Consider the following 15,886-nt stretch of genomic DNA (forward strand, 5'->3'; position numbering starts at 1 on the left):
AAACCAATTAAACATTTGCCACCAGCAAAGCCTTCTCAATGTGTCATGGGTGCATCTCGGATCGCTGCAGCCTCCACCTGCCACAGCTGCAAGGGCCTGGACCTTTGTCAAGTATAAGTGTCCACAGACATAAAATGGGCCCCTTTGGGACTCAAATGCCCACGACATTGAAAAGACATGCATGATCCACAAAAAGCTTCTTCCTCACAAACTTTCAGAAATAGGCACAACCGCAGAGGCCCTTGACAGAGACCCACAGCCCCTGCACATGTGCCTCTTCCCAGTCCCTGTGTCCAGCTAGAGATGCCACACTCCAACCTCCAAATGGGAGCCCGGCCTCAACCGAAGTTTCTCCCCCCGAGCCTGGAAAGCATGAAGAGATGGTTCACAAAGTGACACCACCAGTAAATTACAAACAGAGGGAATGAATGGATGGGAGACTCAAGAAGCATGGGAACAAGCCAACAAATGGGAATATGGAAGAAAAAGCAATAAAAAAATATTAAAAACATAAGCATTTTTTTATTTGGTTGTAAACGAAAACCAAGGTGGTAACACTGCATGAAGTGACCTGTGGTTTCTTTCCAAAAGAGACTGATGGACTCTAGCCTGCGTCATCCAATCTGAAGGCATGAAAATGCATCACCTATCCATATTAATGATTCATCTATTTGGCTCATGGGCATTTGATAAATTCAGTACTGCTTTATTTGATTTTTGCTGCTGTTTTTTTTCTTTTAATCTATTTTACAGGAATACAGGAAAAAATAATAAGAATAAGAAAGTATGTAAGATTTGCTGTCTTCTCCAAATAGAGAGACAGCAAAAGCAATGGAAGACTTGCACCACCTTACAAAAGGGCATGTGATGTCTAGGTAAGTGTTTAACAGAAAAGTTAAGGTTTGCATTAGGAGTCTGTAGTGTCTCTTGGTATGCAGGCACTAAATAAATGTGACTGGTTGGCCTGTATTATGGGGCCCTGTTGAATCTCCATGCCACTGGGAGCTATCTGGTTTATTTAGTGCCTGGACAACACTCTGAAAATGTAGGCAGTAAAGGTGGTGCTGGAGCTCTGCCAGCACACCCAGGACCTCATCCCTTTGCCTTCTGAAAAATTCCTCTTGATCCTGTCAAGCAGAGGAGGTTAGGCACTGTCTGCCTGGCGCTGGGGCTAAGGCAAAGGGAAGCCCTTGCCTTTGCTCTGGAATTTCCGTCTGTGTGCCCAGCACCACCTCACATCTGCTTGCGCCCACAGGCCCCAGCTGTTGCTCACAGACGCACAACCACAGCACAAGCTGAGATGTTCTGTGCTATACCGGCTGAGGGGTAAACCTCTGCCACCCCCAGCCTGTGACACATGCTCCCATGTGTGGTTGTAACTCCATCCACAGCCAGCCCAGCCCATCCAATAGCCCAGACCCTCTCCCACAGGGACTACCCAAAGGTGGCACCTGCTTTCAGCCTTGGCTGGTCTTGTTCACAAAAGTTCAGCTGGGAAATGTTATTGGGCCAATTAAGCTTTCCTTCTCAGTAGATGTAAAAGTAAAAATTTCTCTTGATAAACATTATGGAAATCTCATGGGAGGCAGTAAGTCTGATTTGTAGAAATTAATAATTGAAATACTACTAATAATAATGATGCAACGTGTATGCCCACTGGGGCTGTCTATAATGTCAATCTGCCACAGTGCCTGCTTTCAACTTCCACTCAAGAAACTACATAAGGAACATTAAACTCATCATCACTGCAAACACCTTATTAGACTTTCCTTTTTTTCACTTGCAGATGGAGTTGGATGTAAGTTTAGCTGAAGAAATACAGTGCCAAGAGGGTGAGAATAATACAATACACCACGAGGGTGTCCTCACACCTCCTTTGCATACCCCTGCTTGGTCATCCTTCAGTGGCGGAGGGGAACCTTGGCGCTGAGACTGCTCAGGGCAGGTATCACCTGCCGGCTCCTCTAATACACTGCTTTGCTTTTCTGCCTGTCAGACCAAGTGGACTGCAGGGAGGAAGAGCCTCCATTTTGCTTACAGGTCTGACCATCCCCTGCATGTGCACATTGATGGTGCACACTTCAGCATCATCCGGGTGAGACAAAACAGCAACAGAAATTGGAAAACATGCTTTGCCACTGCAGAGAGGTGACCATCAGAGACTCTAAGATCACAGCAAGCCTGTCTGTTGGGCCACAGTGTGAAGCAACTGTCCACATCCCCAAGCAATGGTGACAGAAACCCACTGTGTACCACCTGGGCAACTTGAGATGTTGGAAAAATGGCACTCTTGCAGCTATTACAGCTGCTTCATATATTTTGACAAAGGGCAGCATTTGGCCAGTGCCTACAGCCCTTCTGCAACCTTTGCAGCACATGAAACCAGGCAAATAATCCCTTGAATCATCATCCAAAAGTAATGCAATCTTAAAAAGGCTTCAGGAGAAAGATCCATCTATTTCAAAGAACTGGCCCTTGCAGGGGCCTGGGTGAATCAACTTATACCAAGGCAACTTTATCTTTTTGAAAACTCAAGGCACTCTTCTGCCATTCTCTAAAGTGAGAAGCTGTATGGGAAGAGCTCCCACTCTCACACAGTAGCCGGCTGGTGAGGCGCGAGAAAAGGCCTGAGGAGAGCTAGGCAAAAGCCTCAGGATTTCCCCAGGATCCTGGACATTTCTGGCAATAATCAACCAGACAAGAGCCACCTTCTCAGCTTCCCTGCAACATCCCACTGCACAATTCCATCAGATGAAAATGAAACACTGCTAGGTCATGCCCCTCTTCATGCAGACAATGATCACAGAAGTAATATTCTTACCAGAAAAATCTCTCTCCAGCTCAAAACAGTTCAAAACATTTGGATTTCTTCACTTCCAGTTACCAGTGCTCCTCCAGGAATTGATAGTTTATTCCACAATGGCTTTATTTTGCCTAATCACTACTTTCGCTCATCAAACAGAATGAAATGCTCAGTTTCTTGGCTCACAAACCCCTTCAGATGCATGATATCATCAGCTATGCACTATTAAGGAAAATAATTGCTGCTTTTTTCCGATCTTCAGAATCACCGTTTCCACGGCTGCGTTATCCTAAATAGGAAAATGATCCAGCACATTTCAGCTGATGATACGAAGAAGTCCCTTGACCGATCAGCAAGAAATACGGTATTTAAATACTCTTCCCTCCAGCAATTCCCTTCCTTTCCCTATCCCCCTCAAAGATTTATGTTCTCAGCCTTGGCCTGCCGGCAGTACCTGTCGTGCGGATAGAAGACCAAGAAAACCTGGAGCTACCTCAAAGAGCCAGACAGAGAACTGGACTTGCTTGATTATAGGCAGGGCTGTGAGAAAAGCTGCAGAATAACCCCTTTAACAGCTTCTGAGCACAACGTATCACTGCAAAAGCCTGCAAGGCAGCAGGTTAGTGTTTCAGTGACTGCAACAGTACTAAGGATCAAGGGGAAATCTTTTAGCCTAAGAGTAACCCTATTTCATGAACACTTTTCAATTGCTCTTGTCTATAATGAAAAGGCTGTGTGTCAATAGAACTGGCTGCTTAAACCATCCAGTTATCATGAGATACACTTAATTTTAGGAAAAAGAACACCTGTCTGAATTACATGCAAATATGCATGGTCAAAAAGGTCACGAGAAACAGTACCTCCCTTTCAATACATGGCTATAGATTTTGATCACAGCAATGAGGAATGCTGTGGAGAGGCTGGTGATAGAGAGTCATGGTATGTGTGTCTAGTAAGCTTCGTTTTGGGCATTAACTTCTTTTCTTCCTGGAAATGTTGCCCAAGGAGAATTTGAAGACTTCACTATTTGTGTAGGATTTTGAACATTGCTAGACTGGATATCTCATGCTGACACCCATTGTGCATGGTGATTAATCTCAGATTAAATCCCCATGAGCTTTTGATCCAAAACTTTTGAGATGCGTCAATTCACTCCCTTAGGTTACACACTTCCCATGTAACTGGTTGTATCCAGGAATCCCGAAGAGAAACATGGCAGCCCCATTTTCCAGCCAGCAAACTGGGAGCCGAATAAGTGAGCTGGTCCTCTCTTCATGCCAGAAATGAACTGTGAAATGAAGCAGTGGGGTGCAGTGCCTGAAGAGAGATTCTGGCTGCACCACTAAAATCCTGCGGCACTTTTCTCAAGGGAAGCAATAGTCCTGCTTACAAGGCCAGGTGCCAATTCAGAGAATTAAATTCTGCCTACCCAAATTCCTCTTGTTTCATGTGGATACAGTGCTCTTCACTTCCTATATAGGGAGTTTGGAAAGGATGTCCTGAAGTCCTGGGACCCATTTCTTCCTGCTGTTGGCATCCTACAATATACCTCCTTTCACAGAGTGGTCAAGCTCCCTCTGAAGAATAATTTGTTTTGGCCATAACTGGAGGCTGATCCAGAAGCCCTGATCCACAGTTGTTAGAAACTTGCTGTTCTAAATGGGGGACTGCCGCTATGCACTGTTAAACACTGGCTATGCTCCATCCCGGAGGCGGCTGCATTTCAAGAGCTAGTCAAGCAGAGGGCCAACCTCCAAGTGCCAAAAGCACTGGGAAAGCCAGGGAGAAAAAGAGATGATGAGACTTTCCTGTGGGCTAGCTGCAACGGGGGGAATCATGCCAAGGATCACTGGGCAGCTTGGAGAAGCATCTTGCTCCTCACATGCCCTGGTCCTCCAGAGATGCTGAGCACCCAGGAGGCATGGCAAAGGGGCACGTCACTCCTCCCGGACTGCCCGCAGAGGAGGGAGAGGGATTTGTCACAACCTGGCCCAGAGATCTGGCAGTATCATCCCTGGTACTCCACATACATAAAACTTGAAAAGCAGGTGCCAGTGCCCAGAAAACAGCAGTTGGGTCATTATAGAATCATACCATCATAGAATGGTTTGGGTTGGAAGGGACCTTAAAGATCAACTAGTTCCAATCCCCCTGCCACAGGCAGGGACACCTTCCACTACAGCAGGTTGCTCAAAGCACCATCCAGCCTGGTCTTGAACACTTCCAGCCCTGATGATGACTGAACTGTAAGGGAAAGTATCTTTCATGGTAAAATTCCGCAGGGACCAAATGTTCGTCTCCACATGTGCCCAGAACTGCCCTTGCCTCCTGTCCTTCTAGACATGTGAATAAACTAAGCTCAGGTTCCCCCTTTTTCCCTGAATCCTCTTTTTGCTGCCTCATTATTTAAAGGGACAACCTTGCGCCCACCCCACTATGTTAAAGCCAATGGAAAGCCTGCACAGGGCTTGGGAAGACAGGCTTCCCTGCCAGGAGGGAAAGCTCGGGTGCCAAGCCAAGAGATGCACCTTGTTACAGCCATCAGCAAGGTGGCTGGTGGAAAGATGGTGTCCCACTGGTGTGCCGCTGCTGCCATTGCTGCTGCGAGCAGTGAGCCCTGTGCTGCACTGGCCAGCAGGCACACATCCTGCTCTCACAAACCCTCCCCAGCTACCCTGCACTGAATGGCAATCTCCAGCAGCTTGGGATTTCTAGATTCCTACATCATTTCATTGACTCTGGCCTGACTTCATTTACTTCATCTCATTAACTCTTCCCCTAGAAATCATTATTCTTGTCGTTATAAAATAATGGCCCCCATGTCTTTCTAAATTCACTCATATAATGCAAAGAGCTGGGCTGGGTCTGGCCATTACCCCAATCACCCCTGGCCCCTAGTTGAACAGGCTCCTCTTTGCATGTGGCATTTCTGTACAGAGCCTGACAATTTGCAGACAGAACAATCAGGAAGATGGTTTTAAAGAGGGGTTTTTTTCCTACAAAATGCACGTCTACAAAGTGTAGAGATGGGACTTGAAAACAGATTTCCACAGCCATGTCCTCACATGTCCTGAGCACTGCTGAACACCGGCCAGGATCCCTCTTTCCTTCTCATCAGTTTGGCCCTTTGTTTTCTCTCTGTGCAGACATCAGTGGCACGGGACAATTAAAAAAGCCATTTGCGGCCCTCTAATGGGCTGGTATCCCAAGCTGTTTTGAGGTTATTCTTGCATATTTGCCCAGGTTTTTTTTGCGGAGTCCCAAGTCCTGCAAGTGACTGCACTCAAATCTCCTGTGACCCACAAGATCCTTAGAGGACCTCAGAACAATGAAGATGTAGTTTCAGTTACTGACAGCAATGATAAGGTTAAAACTCAAGCTTATTCAGGACTAAAAGATGTGCAAAAAAATGGGAAAAGCTTCTAGGCTGCAACAGAGTGTATCTACAACCCAAAATTAGAGCTCCAAAGTAAAAATCACTGAGCATCTGTAACTCCTGCTTGTGTCAGTGAATACAATTCTTCATTGTCTATCAGGGCCAAACTCATGAATATCAGGACACAATTTACTTCTCCTCTACACACCTAATTTCCAACAGAACCAGTAAGAAATATCTCCAAATCCTTAAGGAACAGAGGCAGGCTGCATGCAGTAACAGTGCAAGGCAAAGCATTTGCAGATTCTTCTGCTACAGAAGACACATGAGATCAATAAAATGCTCAGTAAGATACACACCCCACAGTAAAACAGTGTTATGTGATGTTTCAAAAGTTAAAAGCACGTTAGAATTTGTTGCTGGAATATAGTCAAGTTGCAAATATGCCTCTCCTATTAATAGCAAACAGCAACAATAGCTGAGGTCTCCAAGTGATTTATTAGCAGTATTCTGAATAGATGAACACTCAAATAAGTCACTAATTTACTAAAATCTTGTCAAGGAGACTCTGCTTCAGTAAGTTCTTTTATCCTGGAGCTTGTCTAAATGGGGACACTCAGGCGAGCTAATCTGAATTGACCACAGATGGGAATGTAAAGTGAATGAGATAATTGCATTGCAGAGTGGACAGTCACTCTCACTCACAGTTAAAGAATTAACATCTGCTAAGGGCCCCTTGTCGATGAGCCCTTAACAGTGATCTCTAGCTAAGGATAATTTAAAGGTTAGAGTATAAAAGAAGAAATATTAATATGACCTGAACTATGGGAGGGAAGATCGTCTTTTATGTGTACTAATAAAATTGGCGTTCCTGTCTGAGCATGAAGCTGAGTTTATTCCTGCATCTTGTTTACTTAAATCAGATTATGTTTGGCTGGTGAATCCACTTCTATTTCCCTTCCAACAACATGGCTGAAGGGTTACACCCTGGAAAACAGTGGAAATACCCTGGATTTGTAGCACATCTGTATGATCCAGGCTAAAACTTGGCCTTAGCCTTTCCCTTAAAACACCTATGATATAAGGCCAGCATTTAGAGATTTCTGCCTATGCTAAACAAACTGCTGCTGTGAAACAATTAATCCACTAAATTAAGCATGGGGAAAGTCTTTAGTGACCCCTCTGCATCCAGCTGATTTGAAATTATCCCCTGACAGAGAATGAGCTTCTTGTCTTCTTCACAGTGTGGCAAATCTGACCCCTCAAATGATGACCCCATCTTCAATGAAGATGCAATGAAGATGCACCCACGAAGATGACCCCATCTTCAAGCAGATGCTTGAAGCTTGCTGTAAACCTGGGTTGGTTGTAGGTTCCCTCCTCCTTCCCACTTCTCCTTTGCCTGTACTGGATGGGCCCATAGGAGACAGCCTGGCCCCAGGTGTTGAACAGTGAGAGCTCTCCACCATCCTGGTCCCAGCACCACAAAGGGAAGCCTAGAGCCACTATGCTACAGAAGAAAGATGAAAGGCATCTCACAGAGCTGTTTCAGCATCTCTCATCTCTCTACCAGCTCTGAGCTCTGGATCTTTGAAATGAACCTAGAGGCTTGGTAACTTACTTTCTCCACTATCATAAATCTCCTTAAGGTCAACATCACAGCAAGTTGTGATGAGGGGAGATTTTTTGTCCTAGGAGTTGAACTAGGCATCTAAGAAGTGACTCATGATGATGAGGGCAGAAGAAATGAAAAAAGCTCGATCTTTTCTTTCAGTAAAAACTGAAGCAGATACATCTTTGCTCCAAATTAGCACAGGCAATTCATTAAAAAAAAAGGCTGTAAGCCCTGAGTACTATGAGCTTCTGCATGCTGCTGCCTTGAAACAGGGCTTGCAGGCACAAAACAATCAGCAGACATGCAGGCAGATCAGCCCTGCCTGCTTTTTGCAGAGGGCTAAAGCCAGAAACCACCAGCCTGACCATCCACAGGTCTGTGTCAAGCTCTGGTGCTGTTTGGAGTGAGACTCCATCTCCTTAGGCGTCTCCTGGGGCAGCAGTGATTGAGATACCGGCAGCGTGCAGAGACTCCACTGTCCTGCAAACTCCTGTAAGCCCTGAGTCTGTGCCTGGAAGTACACATGTGGCACTGAAAAGTTTGAAGTGGGAAAAAGGCGGTGTACAGACGGTGTGGTACACAGTTTTGGGTCATGGGTTACGGTTGTTACTTCACAGTTTAAAAACTCCAGAAAGTTAAAAAAGAAATCCAGTAGCACTCACAGAATTCATGTTTGTGCTTTAAAGAAAACTGCGGCAACTGGGCTGCAACTAAATAATGCCCTTCAGACTTGGACACTTCAGATGACTGCATATTTGAAACCACTGTTTCAAGTGAAATTACTGTTTCCATATGTCTGAAATTAGGTGCTACCAGAAGTGGGAGTAAAGGACAACATAATTCCAAACAGAGCACAAAACTGTGATGTTTCTTTAGGTGAGATACATGTTGCTATTGGCAGTTACAAGTAATTGCTGGAATGTAGCACACTGTAATAAATTAAATGTGATATTTGCTAAGCATGCAGGCTTGCCATCTGGTCACCAGAGAGCTGCTGTTATTACTTTGCAGGTTAAAAGTGGTGTTTAAGTGCAGGGAACTGAAGTGTGCCATATAAATAAAACCTAAGCTCTGGCCCCTTGGACTCCGCATTTGTTTAAAACCTGGAATAATTAAACGAGCTTGACTTTTATGGCTTCCTTGCAATAACACAGACTAAACTGATGCCAAGAGAAGAGGTCCCACAGGAGCAAGCTCAGTAAATAGCCTGCCTTTGCAGCATGCTACTTCAGATGCATCAAACACCACTAAATTCCTTTTCTTCTTGAAACAGGCATTGGTTTCTACACACAAGACCTTGATCCTACTGTCCCCATGCTTTGCACCAACCTGTAGAGGAGCCAGCCAGAGGTTCTTGCCAGGCACAGCCCCATCCTGGTGTGCAGGCACATCACTGGGGTGATCGCAGTGAAAACTGCACCAGGTTGCGAGCTACAAGGACCCAGCAGAAACGAGGCAAATACTGCCCCAAATGATACCTTGGGTTTCTCATCCCTGAGAACAATCACTTGGAAAGCTGAAAAAGGAGCACGCAAGGCAGAGTACCCCAGACATGTCCTGCTGATTGGCCTGAGAGCTACAGATTTCAGTCCCTGCCCTCTATCACAGGCTGGCATAACCTTATGATTCACATGGTGGGACACAGGGGCACACAGAAGTGCTGAGGGCCTGGAAAATTCCCAGTGGGGCACTTTCTTTTGCAGGTCCCACTTTGTAGTTATCTCAAATTCAGACCCACAGAATGGTTTGGGTTGGAAAGGACCTTAAAGATCATCTAGTTCCAATCCTCCTGCCATGGGCAGGGACCCCTCACACTAGACCAGGTTGCTCAAAGCCCCATCCAACCTGGCCTTGTACCTTGAACACTGCCAGGGATGGGGCCTCCACAGCTTCTCTGTGCACCCTACTCCAGTGTCTTACCACCCCCATCGTAAAATGTCTTCCTTATAAGGAGTCTAAATTAATTGCAGTTTAAAACTGTTGCCCCTTCTCCTGTAAGAACAAGCCCTGCTGAAAACTGTCTCCATCTTTCTTATAAGCCCCTTTATATATTTCACTGTGAAAGGAAGTTCAGGTAGATCATGAACAAAGGGAGGCAGGAGAAGAGAGGAAGATAGCACTTTCTCTCACCAGCCATCTGATTCAAACCCTTTGCTGGGCTAATAAAATAACCATCCTTGGTCTGTTTGGCAGGGCTGGAGCTCCTTGTTTCTGAGCTGATGAGAGCATGGAGCAGCTTTTCCTAGAGCTGGACATCGGCTGCCTCCTGAAATGCAGCTAAGACTTGCTGTGTGGTGAACAAACAGCTACCAGTGGTTCTGCAGCCAAAGTATGGCTAGAGGTGACCTCAAATGATTGCAAAGCAGTCTGAACCCTTTGAAAGGGGTGATTTTTCTGAGATATGGATGCTTTCACCTCAGAACCAGTTCTCAGCAGAAGCTACAATGATATAACTGCCCTCCTGAGTCACAAATCAGATTGTCACCTTTTCAGGTCAGAGGGGAGTTTTAAGTCTGATTAAACTTTCAGACACGCTCATTAAATATGGCCACTAGAGGGAGCAGCCTTGAGAGTGCAGCGCTGGTCACTGGGGACCCATCCGCACCAGTGGGGTCCCGAGAGGGCACTCCCGTGGCCATCACTCCCAGCGGAGGTTGCCCAGCACTGCGGGATAGGCTTAGGCACCGAAGGGCAGGGTATTATTGGTAGCACCTCCAGATATCTGATTAATTACTTGCTGTTTCTGATATAGAAACAATCTGTTTTTTACACACTTCTTTCCTCTTTGTAAACGTGATGTTTACATGATTTTCTTCATTTTCCAAGCTCTTTTCATGTGAGAATAAGTGTGCACAGAAAAAAAACAGATGAGGTATAAGTAACTACCTGGCTAATCAGGTTCATAGGAACCATACTTCAGTGTGGTCAGTAGCTATTTTGACTGGTTACACGCTTACTTCTCAGTGAAGGCAGTCACTATTAAAAGTGCATCTGGTGACAATTTTAATGTAGTTGCATTTTGGTCAGACTGATTTGCATCACCCCAAAACCACACGACTGCAAGATCTGGAGAGGACTGCCAAAAGTGACATTCCCTTTGGCTTTCCTGAGGGATGGACAGCATTCGCCTTGTTTGCAGTTGTGCTGGGGAGGTTCACCAGGTGAGGGGAGAGGAGTTTTTGGAAAAGAGAGATATTATGAGCTCAGCAAAGCAAGGGGGAGGGCAGTGCCTACATCACCTAGGAATGAATTGCGTTAATACACCTCATGACATAAATTCGATGACAAGGGATGTGGGTGCAGTAAAACAAGAAGCATAAATGCTGGAGCAGAGATTGCACAGGGAAAGGGAGCTGGAGCAAGGGCTTTCTCTTCCCAACCCAGGCAGACCTACCTCTCCTCTGGTGCAGGGGAAGGGGCTGGAATATCTGGAAGTGCAAATGGCTCCTCTCTGCCTCACGTCATCCTCCAGCCCAAAGGTGGCCGAGCAGTTAGCAGCAAAGTATTTGTAAGGCTTCCACGTCTTGCCGAAGTCCTGGGAGCGCTCCAGCACCATGGCGGCCGGCCTGGGTGACTTGAAGACCAAAATCAAGTGAGTGAAGTAGAAGGCGGCTTCCAGGTCCAGCCGGATGGTCTCGCGGAGGGCGTCCTCGGCTGCCTGCCACCACGTGCGGGGCAGGCGGAAGGGGGAATCGGCCATGGCTGCAGCGGGGTGGGCCATCCCGGCGTGGGCCATGCTGCAGCGGCCGCACATGGGGCGCTGGCAGCGGTGCTGGCTGTCCTCGATGATGGTGCAGAAGGGCTCGGAGGCATGGCGCCCACACGCCGTCTCCGTCTGCAGCGCCCGCCCGTGTGCCAGGTTGCCCATCCGGGGGTTGCAGGCCTTCTCGCAGGGGCTGCCCGCTCCCGATGCGCCGACCAGACCTGCAAGGTGAGAGTGGGGGGTGAAGCTGGTTCCCAAGGCAGAGGCACCCCACTTCACCCCGCTGGAAGCCACCATGTGTCACTGGTACACACCAAGCCCCAAAGGGCTGAGGGAGAGCGTGGCACTGCTTCCTGGCTCTCCCCTCCATGGGGCTCAATGTGTCTGTAACAGCAAAAACAAACCAAAAACCCCTCAGGGCTTCCCTACACTTGGGAAAATCTCTATCAAGAGCAGGCAGCCCACAGGAGGAGAGGTACCTCCACTTGCCCTCCCACCTCCAGAGGCCCAGAGCACGGCTGAGGCTTTGGAGGCAGTGGCCGTGGTCATGCCACTCCTGCCCCAAGGGCTCCAAGGGGATCCAGGTCGCCCTGGGGAAGGAGAGAAAAGCACCAGATGGGCTGCCATGGGGGACAGCATGGCTGTGCCCCAGCTCAACTGGGTATTGGAGGTGTGAGAGGTGCCGCCAATGACCTCAAATCTTCACCCCCTTCCCCACCCCTCCATCTCTACCCCATATCTCCCCACAGTTGCAAACTGCTGCCGAGGCCAGAGTTGCATAGAAACACTGCTGAAGTTTGGGAAGGCTGTCACTGATGTGTGTAAAGGCGGGGGGAAAACATAATCCTTGGTTGAAATGATGCTGGCAAGCTGCCTCGCAGCTGAGGCTCTGCGGGTTCTCTTCAAGTTTCTCTGGAAGACTTGTCAATTTAAAAATCCACAGTTAAAGTGTCAAAGAGAAATAAAATCACCATGGGGTTTGGTGTGAAACCATCTGCAATGTAACCCTCCCAGTGCAGGAATGTTTGATTAAGGGCTTTCCACCTCTTTATTAATAAATGTAACAGTAGGTCAAGGCTGTATTTGATGAACCATAACTGTTTAACATAAGAAAAAAGCTCTGATGAGTTGGACATAGACAGGCCAAACCATCTGAGGTACATAATGTCTTCTTTATCACCAGGCCAGTCATACATAGTCAGCTTTGTGCACCAATTATTATAGCTTCTTGCCATTTTTATTACGTCCAAAGGTCATTTCAGTTTAGCATCCAATAAATCCTTTATTTGGGGTTTATTCAGCTTTTGTCTACAGTGTCATAGTCGCAATTAAGCTATATTATGTACTAGCAGAGGCTGAGCCTTCAGAGCCTGACAGCGTTCCCCACTCCTTCTGCTCCTTAAGAAACACCCTGGAGAGAAAATGTTTCTACCACCAAAGGACCATACAAGTTTTCTATACCGATTATTCAGAACAGATGTGGACCGCTGCTTGCTATGCACCCATTATAGAGCACTTCTGAACTAGTCTCTGGATTTCACTCGGTAAGCAGTCTTGGGAAATCTTTAGTGAACAAGAAATGCTCAGTCAAGGTAGCTTCCTACAGGGACCCGGTGCAATTGTGTCAGATTATCTGTATTAACTGTGCAGAATACGTTTACTCTAGAAAAGTAAACAAATATAACTGTAAAGTTAATGTCATATCACTTACATCTCCTGAACATCTATTCAAAGCGTTGTATAAACATTAACTAACCTACGCAGCTCTCCTGAGGGGTAGGTAAGTAAGGGCTATTATCATATTATGAGTTAGGCTTGCCACAAGTTGGACTGATTTATGTCTTTGGCTGCTTTCCTGGATTCTTTGGCTACGTGTAACACGGAGCAGTTAGCCGCTAAACAAATAGATGAACATTCACTGCGGTTCCGTTCGTTGCGGGACTGCAGAGCAGATTTGGGAAGAGGTAAAAAAAGCAGGGCTCAGTTGGAACACTGCGTTCACCAATCCCTTTTGTTTTTTGCACACCACCGATTATAGCCCCTGGGGAGGCAGTGGAGGAGGACCTGGTCAGCAGGAGGTTTCCTGGTGCCTGTGGTGGTGGCAGGGCTCCATGTAGCTGTCCCTGGGGTGAGGGCAAGGCTCTGCTTGAGCCTAGCCAGGAGGGGTTGGCTACCAAATTCCCACTTAAGACTCTGGGAGCTAAGAGTATGCAATTGTTCCCAGCTCCTGGTACGCCCCCTGGTCACGCATGGTCACTGACTGCAGCTGTCTTCGGGCCAGGCATGGAGGGTCCCTTCCTTACCTGGGGCCAGATTTAGGGCCAGGGACCTTGGCTTCAGTAGGATTTGAGCAGTGCTGCTGGCACACAGACACGGGTCTCAGGGGAGGGAAGGGGGGAGAGGAAACCCCCTTTGAAAGGGTGTTTGTTTTCACTTGAATTGGAATGAGTTGCATGACAGATGCAGAGCACCGCATGTTATGAAAAGTGACAGCTTTGTAGTGTAATGCTGGCTGCCAGAGGGATTCAGTAAAAGGACAAATGAGAGCATAAAGATTTCCACGCTGCCAGCCACAAGCTGACGACTGCTCTGCCACAGTCCTGGAAAAGGGCACTTAATGAATCTGACCAACTAAACACTCCCATTCTACATACTACTGTATATGCCACCGGACTGGGATCTTCAGTAATGAGTAAGAGCATGCAGTGAATACCATGACTCACCTGTAAAACATGCATGGAAAATCATATGCTTCCTGCTTAAGCATTTTAGCAACACTTGCCTTGTGATGTTTCATTTATATCTTTTGCCCGATCAAATGTTTGTTTCCCATCTGCCTTTTTTCTTCTTTTTAAAGAAGAAAACTGGCACTCGGCTTGCGACCAGCCGCGGAAGCGTTATGCAAACTGTTTATACCCGATCGCCTCCGCTGCGGAGCGGCGGGACCCCGCTGCGGCTGGTTATGCTGCGGGAAGGGGCTTTGAAAACCTGTCCTGCCGCCCCCCGCAGCTCGCAGCGCCCTTCCTCCGCGTCCCGCCGCGTCCTCCCGGGCCCCGCTCCGCGGCATCCCCCGGCTCCCCGAGCTCAGCCCTCGGTCGAGCCCGCCCCGCCGCGGTTCCCCCCTCCCCGTCGCCCCGCCGGAGCCTCCGCGGTCAGGGGCGGCCCCGAACCCCGCTTTGTGTGCGGCGGGGCGGAGTGCGCAGCGCCGGCCCCTGCCAGTGCTCCACGGACACACACCGCGTACCTGCACACACAGCATGTGCGGACACACACGCACATGTGCGTGTATTCAGATACGCGCATACCCAGACAAACGCCCGGTGCGCACACGCCGATGTGATACTACTCTGTGCGTGCGCACGCCTGCGTACACACACAAACGTGTGCGCGTACATAGGCATATCTAAGTATATACACGCGTGTGCACAGACGCCGCGCACATGCGGCCCCGCACCTACCCCGCAAGCCCGTGGAGGATGGAGACCGCCGAGCGCCGGACAGTCGCGACCCACCTGCAGCACCGGCGGCGGCGCCCAGCACCAGCAGCAGCAGCAGCGGCGGCGGCGGCATCGCCCGCCGCACCCCGCGCCCCATGGCCGCCCGCCCTGCGCGCCCCGCCGCCCCGCGGCGCGACCGGCCCCGCGCGGCATCAGCGCCCCGCGCGGCACCGGCGGGAGGGCGCGCACCGCCCCGCCGCCCGCCGCGGACCGCGCACCGCCCCGCCGCCGCCCGCCGCCCGCAGCGCAGCGCCCCGCCGCCGCCCCACCCCGCGCCCCGCCCCGCCGCCGCGCTGCGCTGCACTGCCCGCCCGCCCTCCCCGCCGGGGCGGCCCCGCCGCGGGGGGCGGTTGCCGGTGCGCGGCGAGGCGCGGTACTGCAGCGGACCGCACCCCCCCACCTCACACCCCATCGCAGCCCGACCGAGGGACCCGCTGCCCTGCACCAGCCCCCCGCGGAGGCGCCGGTTCCCGAGCCCCGGAGCGCTGTCGGTCGCGGCGAAAAACGCTGCCTTCCTCCGGCCCGGCTCGGCTTTGTGCAAGGGCGACCTGACCAGCCGCTGCCCAGCCGCGGGTGGCTCGAAACCTTGAAGAGGTTTCTTGGTTCATTAAATCTTTTCTGGTCAGTGGAGGACTGAGAGATGGAACCACATAAACATAAGAGGATTTCCCTCTTCTCTGGGACTTGGACTTGGACTTGGCAATCTGTGACATAGCTCACAGCCGGGAAGTCCCATGTAGTCTGATCGGGTCAATAGCACTGGTCACTGTACCTCAGCACAGTTTTTTTGGCTCTGGAAATAAGGAAAGGCATGGTGACATCATTTTTCCACCACCAGACCATTAACTTGTGAGGTCTCATCAGAGGGACACAGGAGAGGAGGGGTGAAGTG

The 15,886-nt window shown here is 49.1% G+C and overlaps 1 protein-coding gene across 2 annotated transcripts in view; it reads right to left on the bottom strand.

The window, feature by feature from the left end:
* The window catches only part of NTN4 (netrin 4), a 44,986-nt gene extending 29,774 nt beyond the window's left edge, over nt 1-15,212 (bottom strand). For both annotated transcript variants that reach the window (XM_030480338.1, XM_030480337.1), the window contains exons 1-2: nt 15,010-15,212; nt 11,189-11,718 (exon numbers count right to left, since the gene is read on the bottom strand). In XM_030480338.1, coding sequence (XP_030336198.1) covers nt 11,189-11,718; nt 15,010-15,091 — 612 coding nt within the window. In that variant the 5' untranslated portion in view covers nt 15,092-15,212. The remainder of the gene's footprint in view (nt 1-11,188; nt 11,719-15,009) is intronic.
* Between the last annotated feature and the right edge of the window lie 674 nt (nt 15,213-15,886).

Source organism: Strigops habroptila, chromosome 3 (genome assembly GCF_004027225.2).
Source record: "Strigops habroptila isolate Jane chromosome 3, bStrHab1.2.pri, whole genome shotgun sequence".
Lineage (NCBI taxonomy): Eukaryota > Metazoa > Chordata > Aves > Psittaciformes > Psittacidae > Strigops > Strigops habroptila.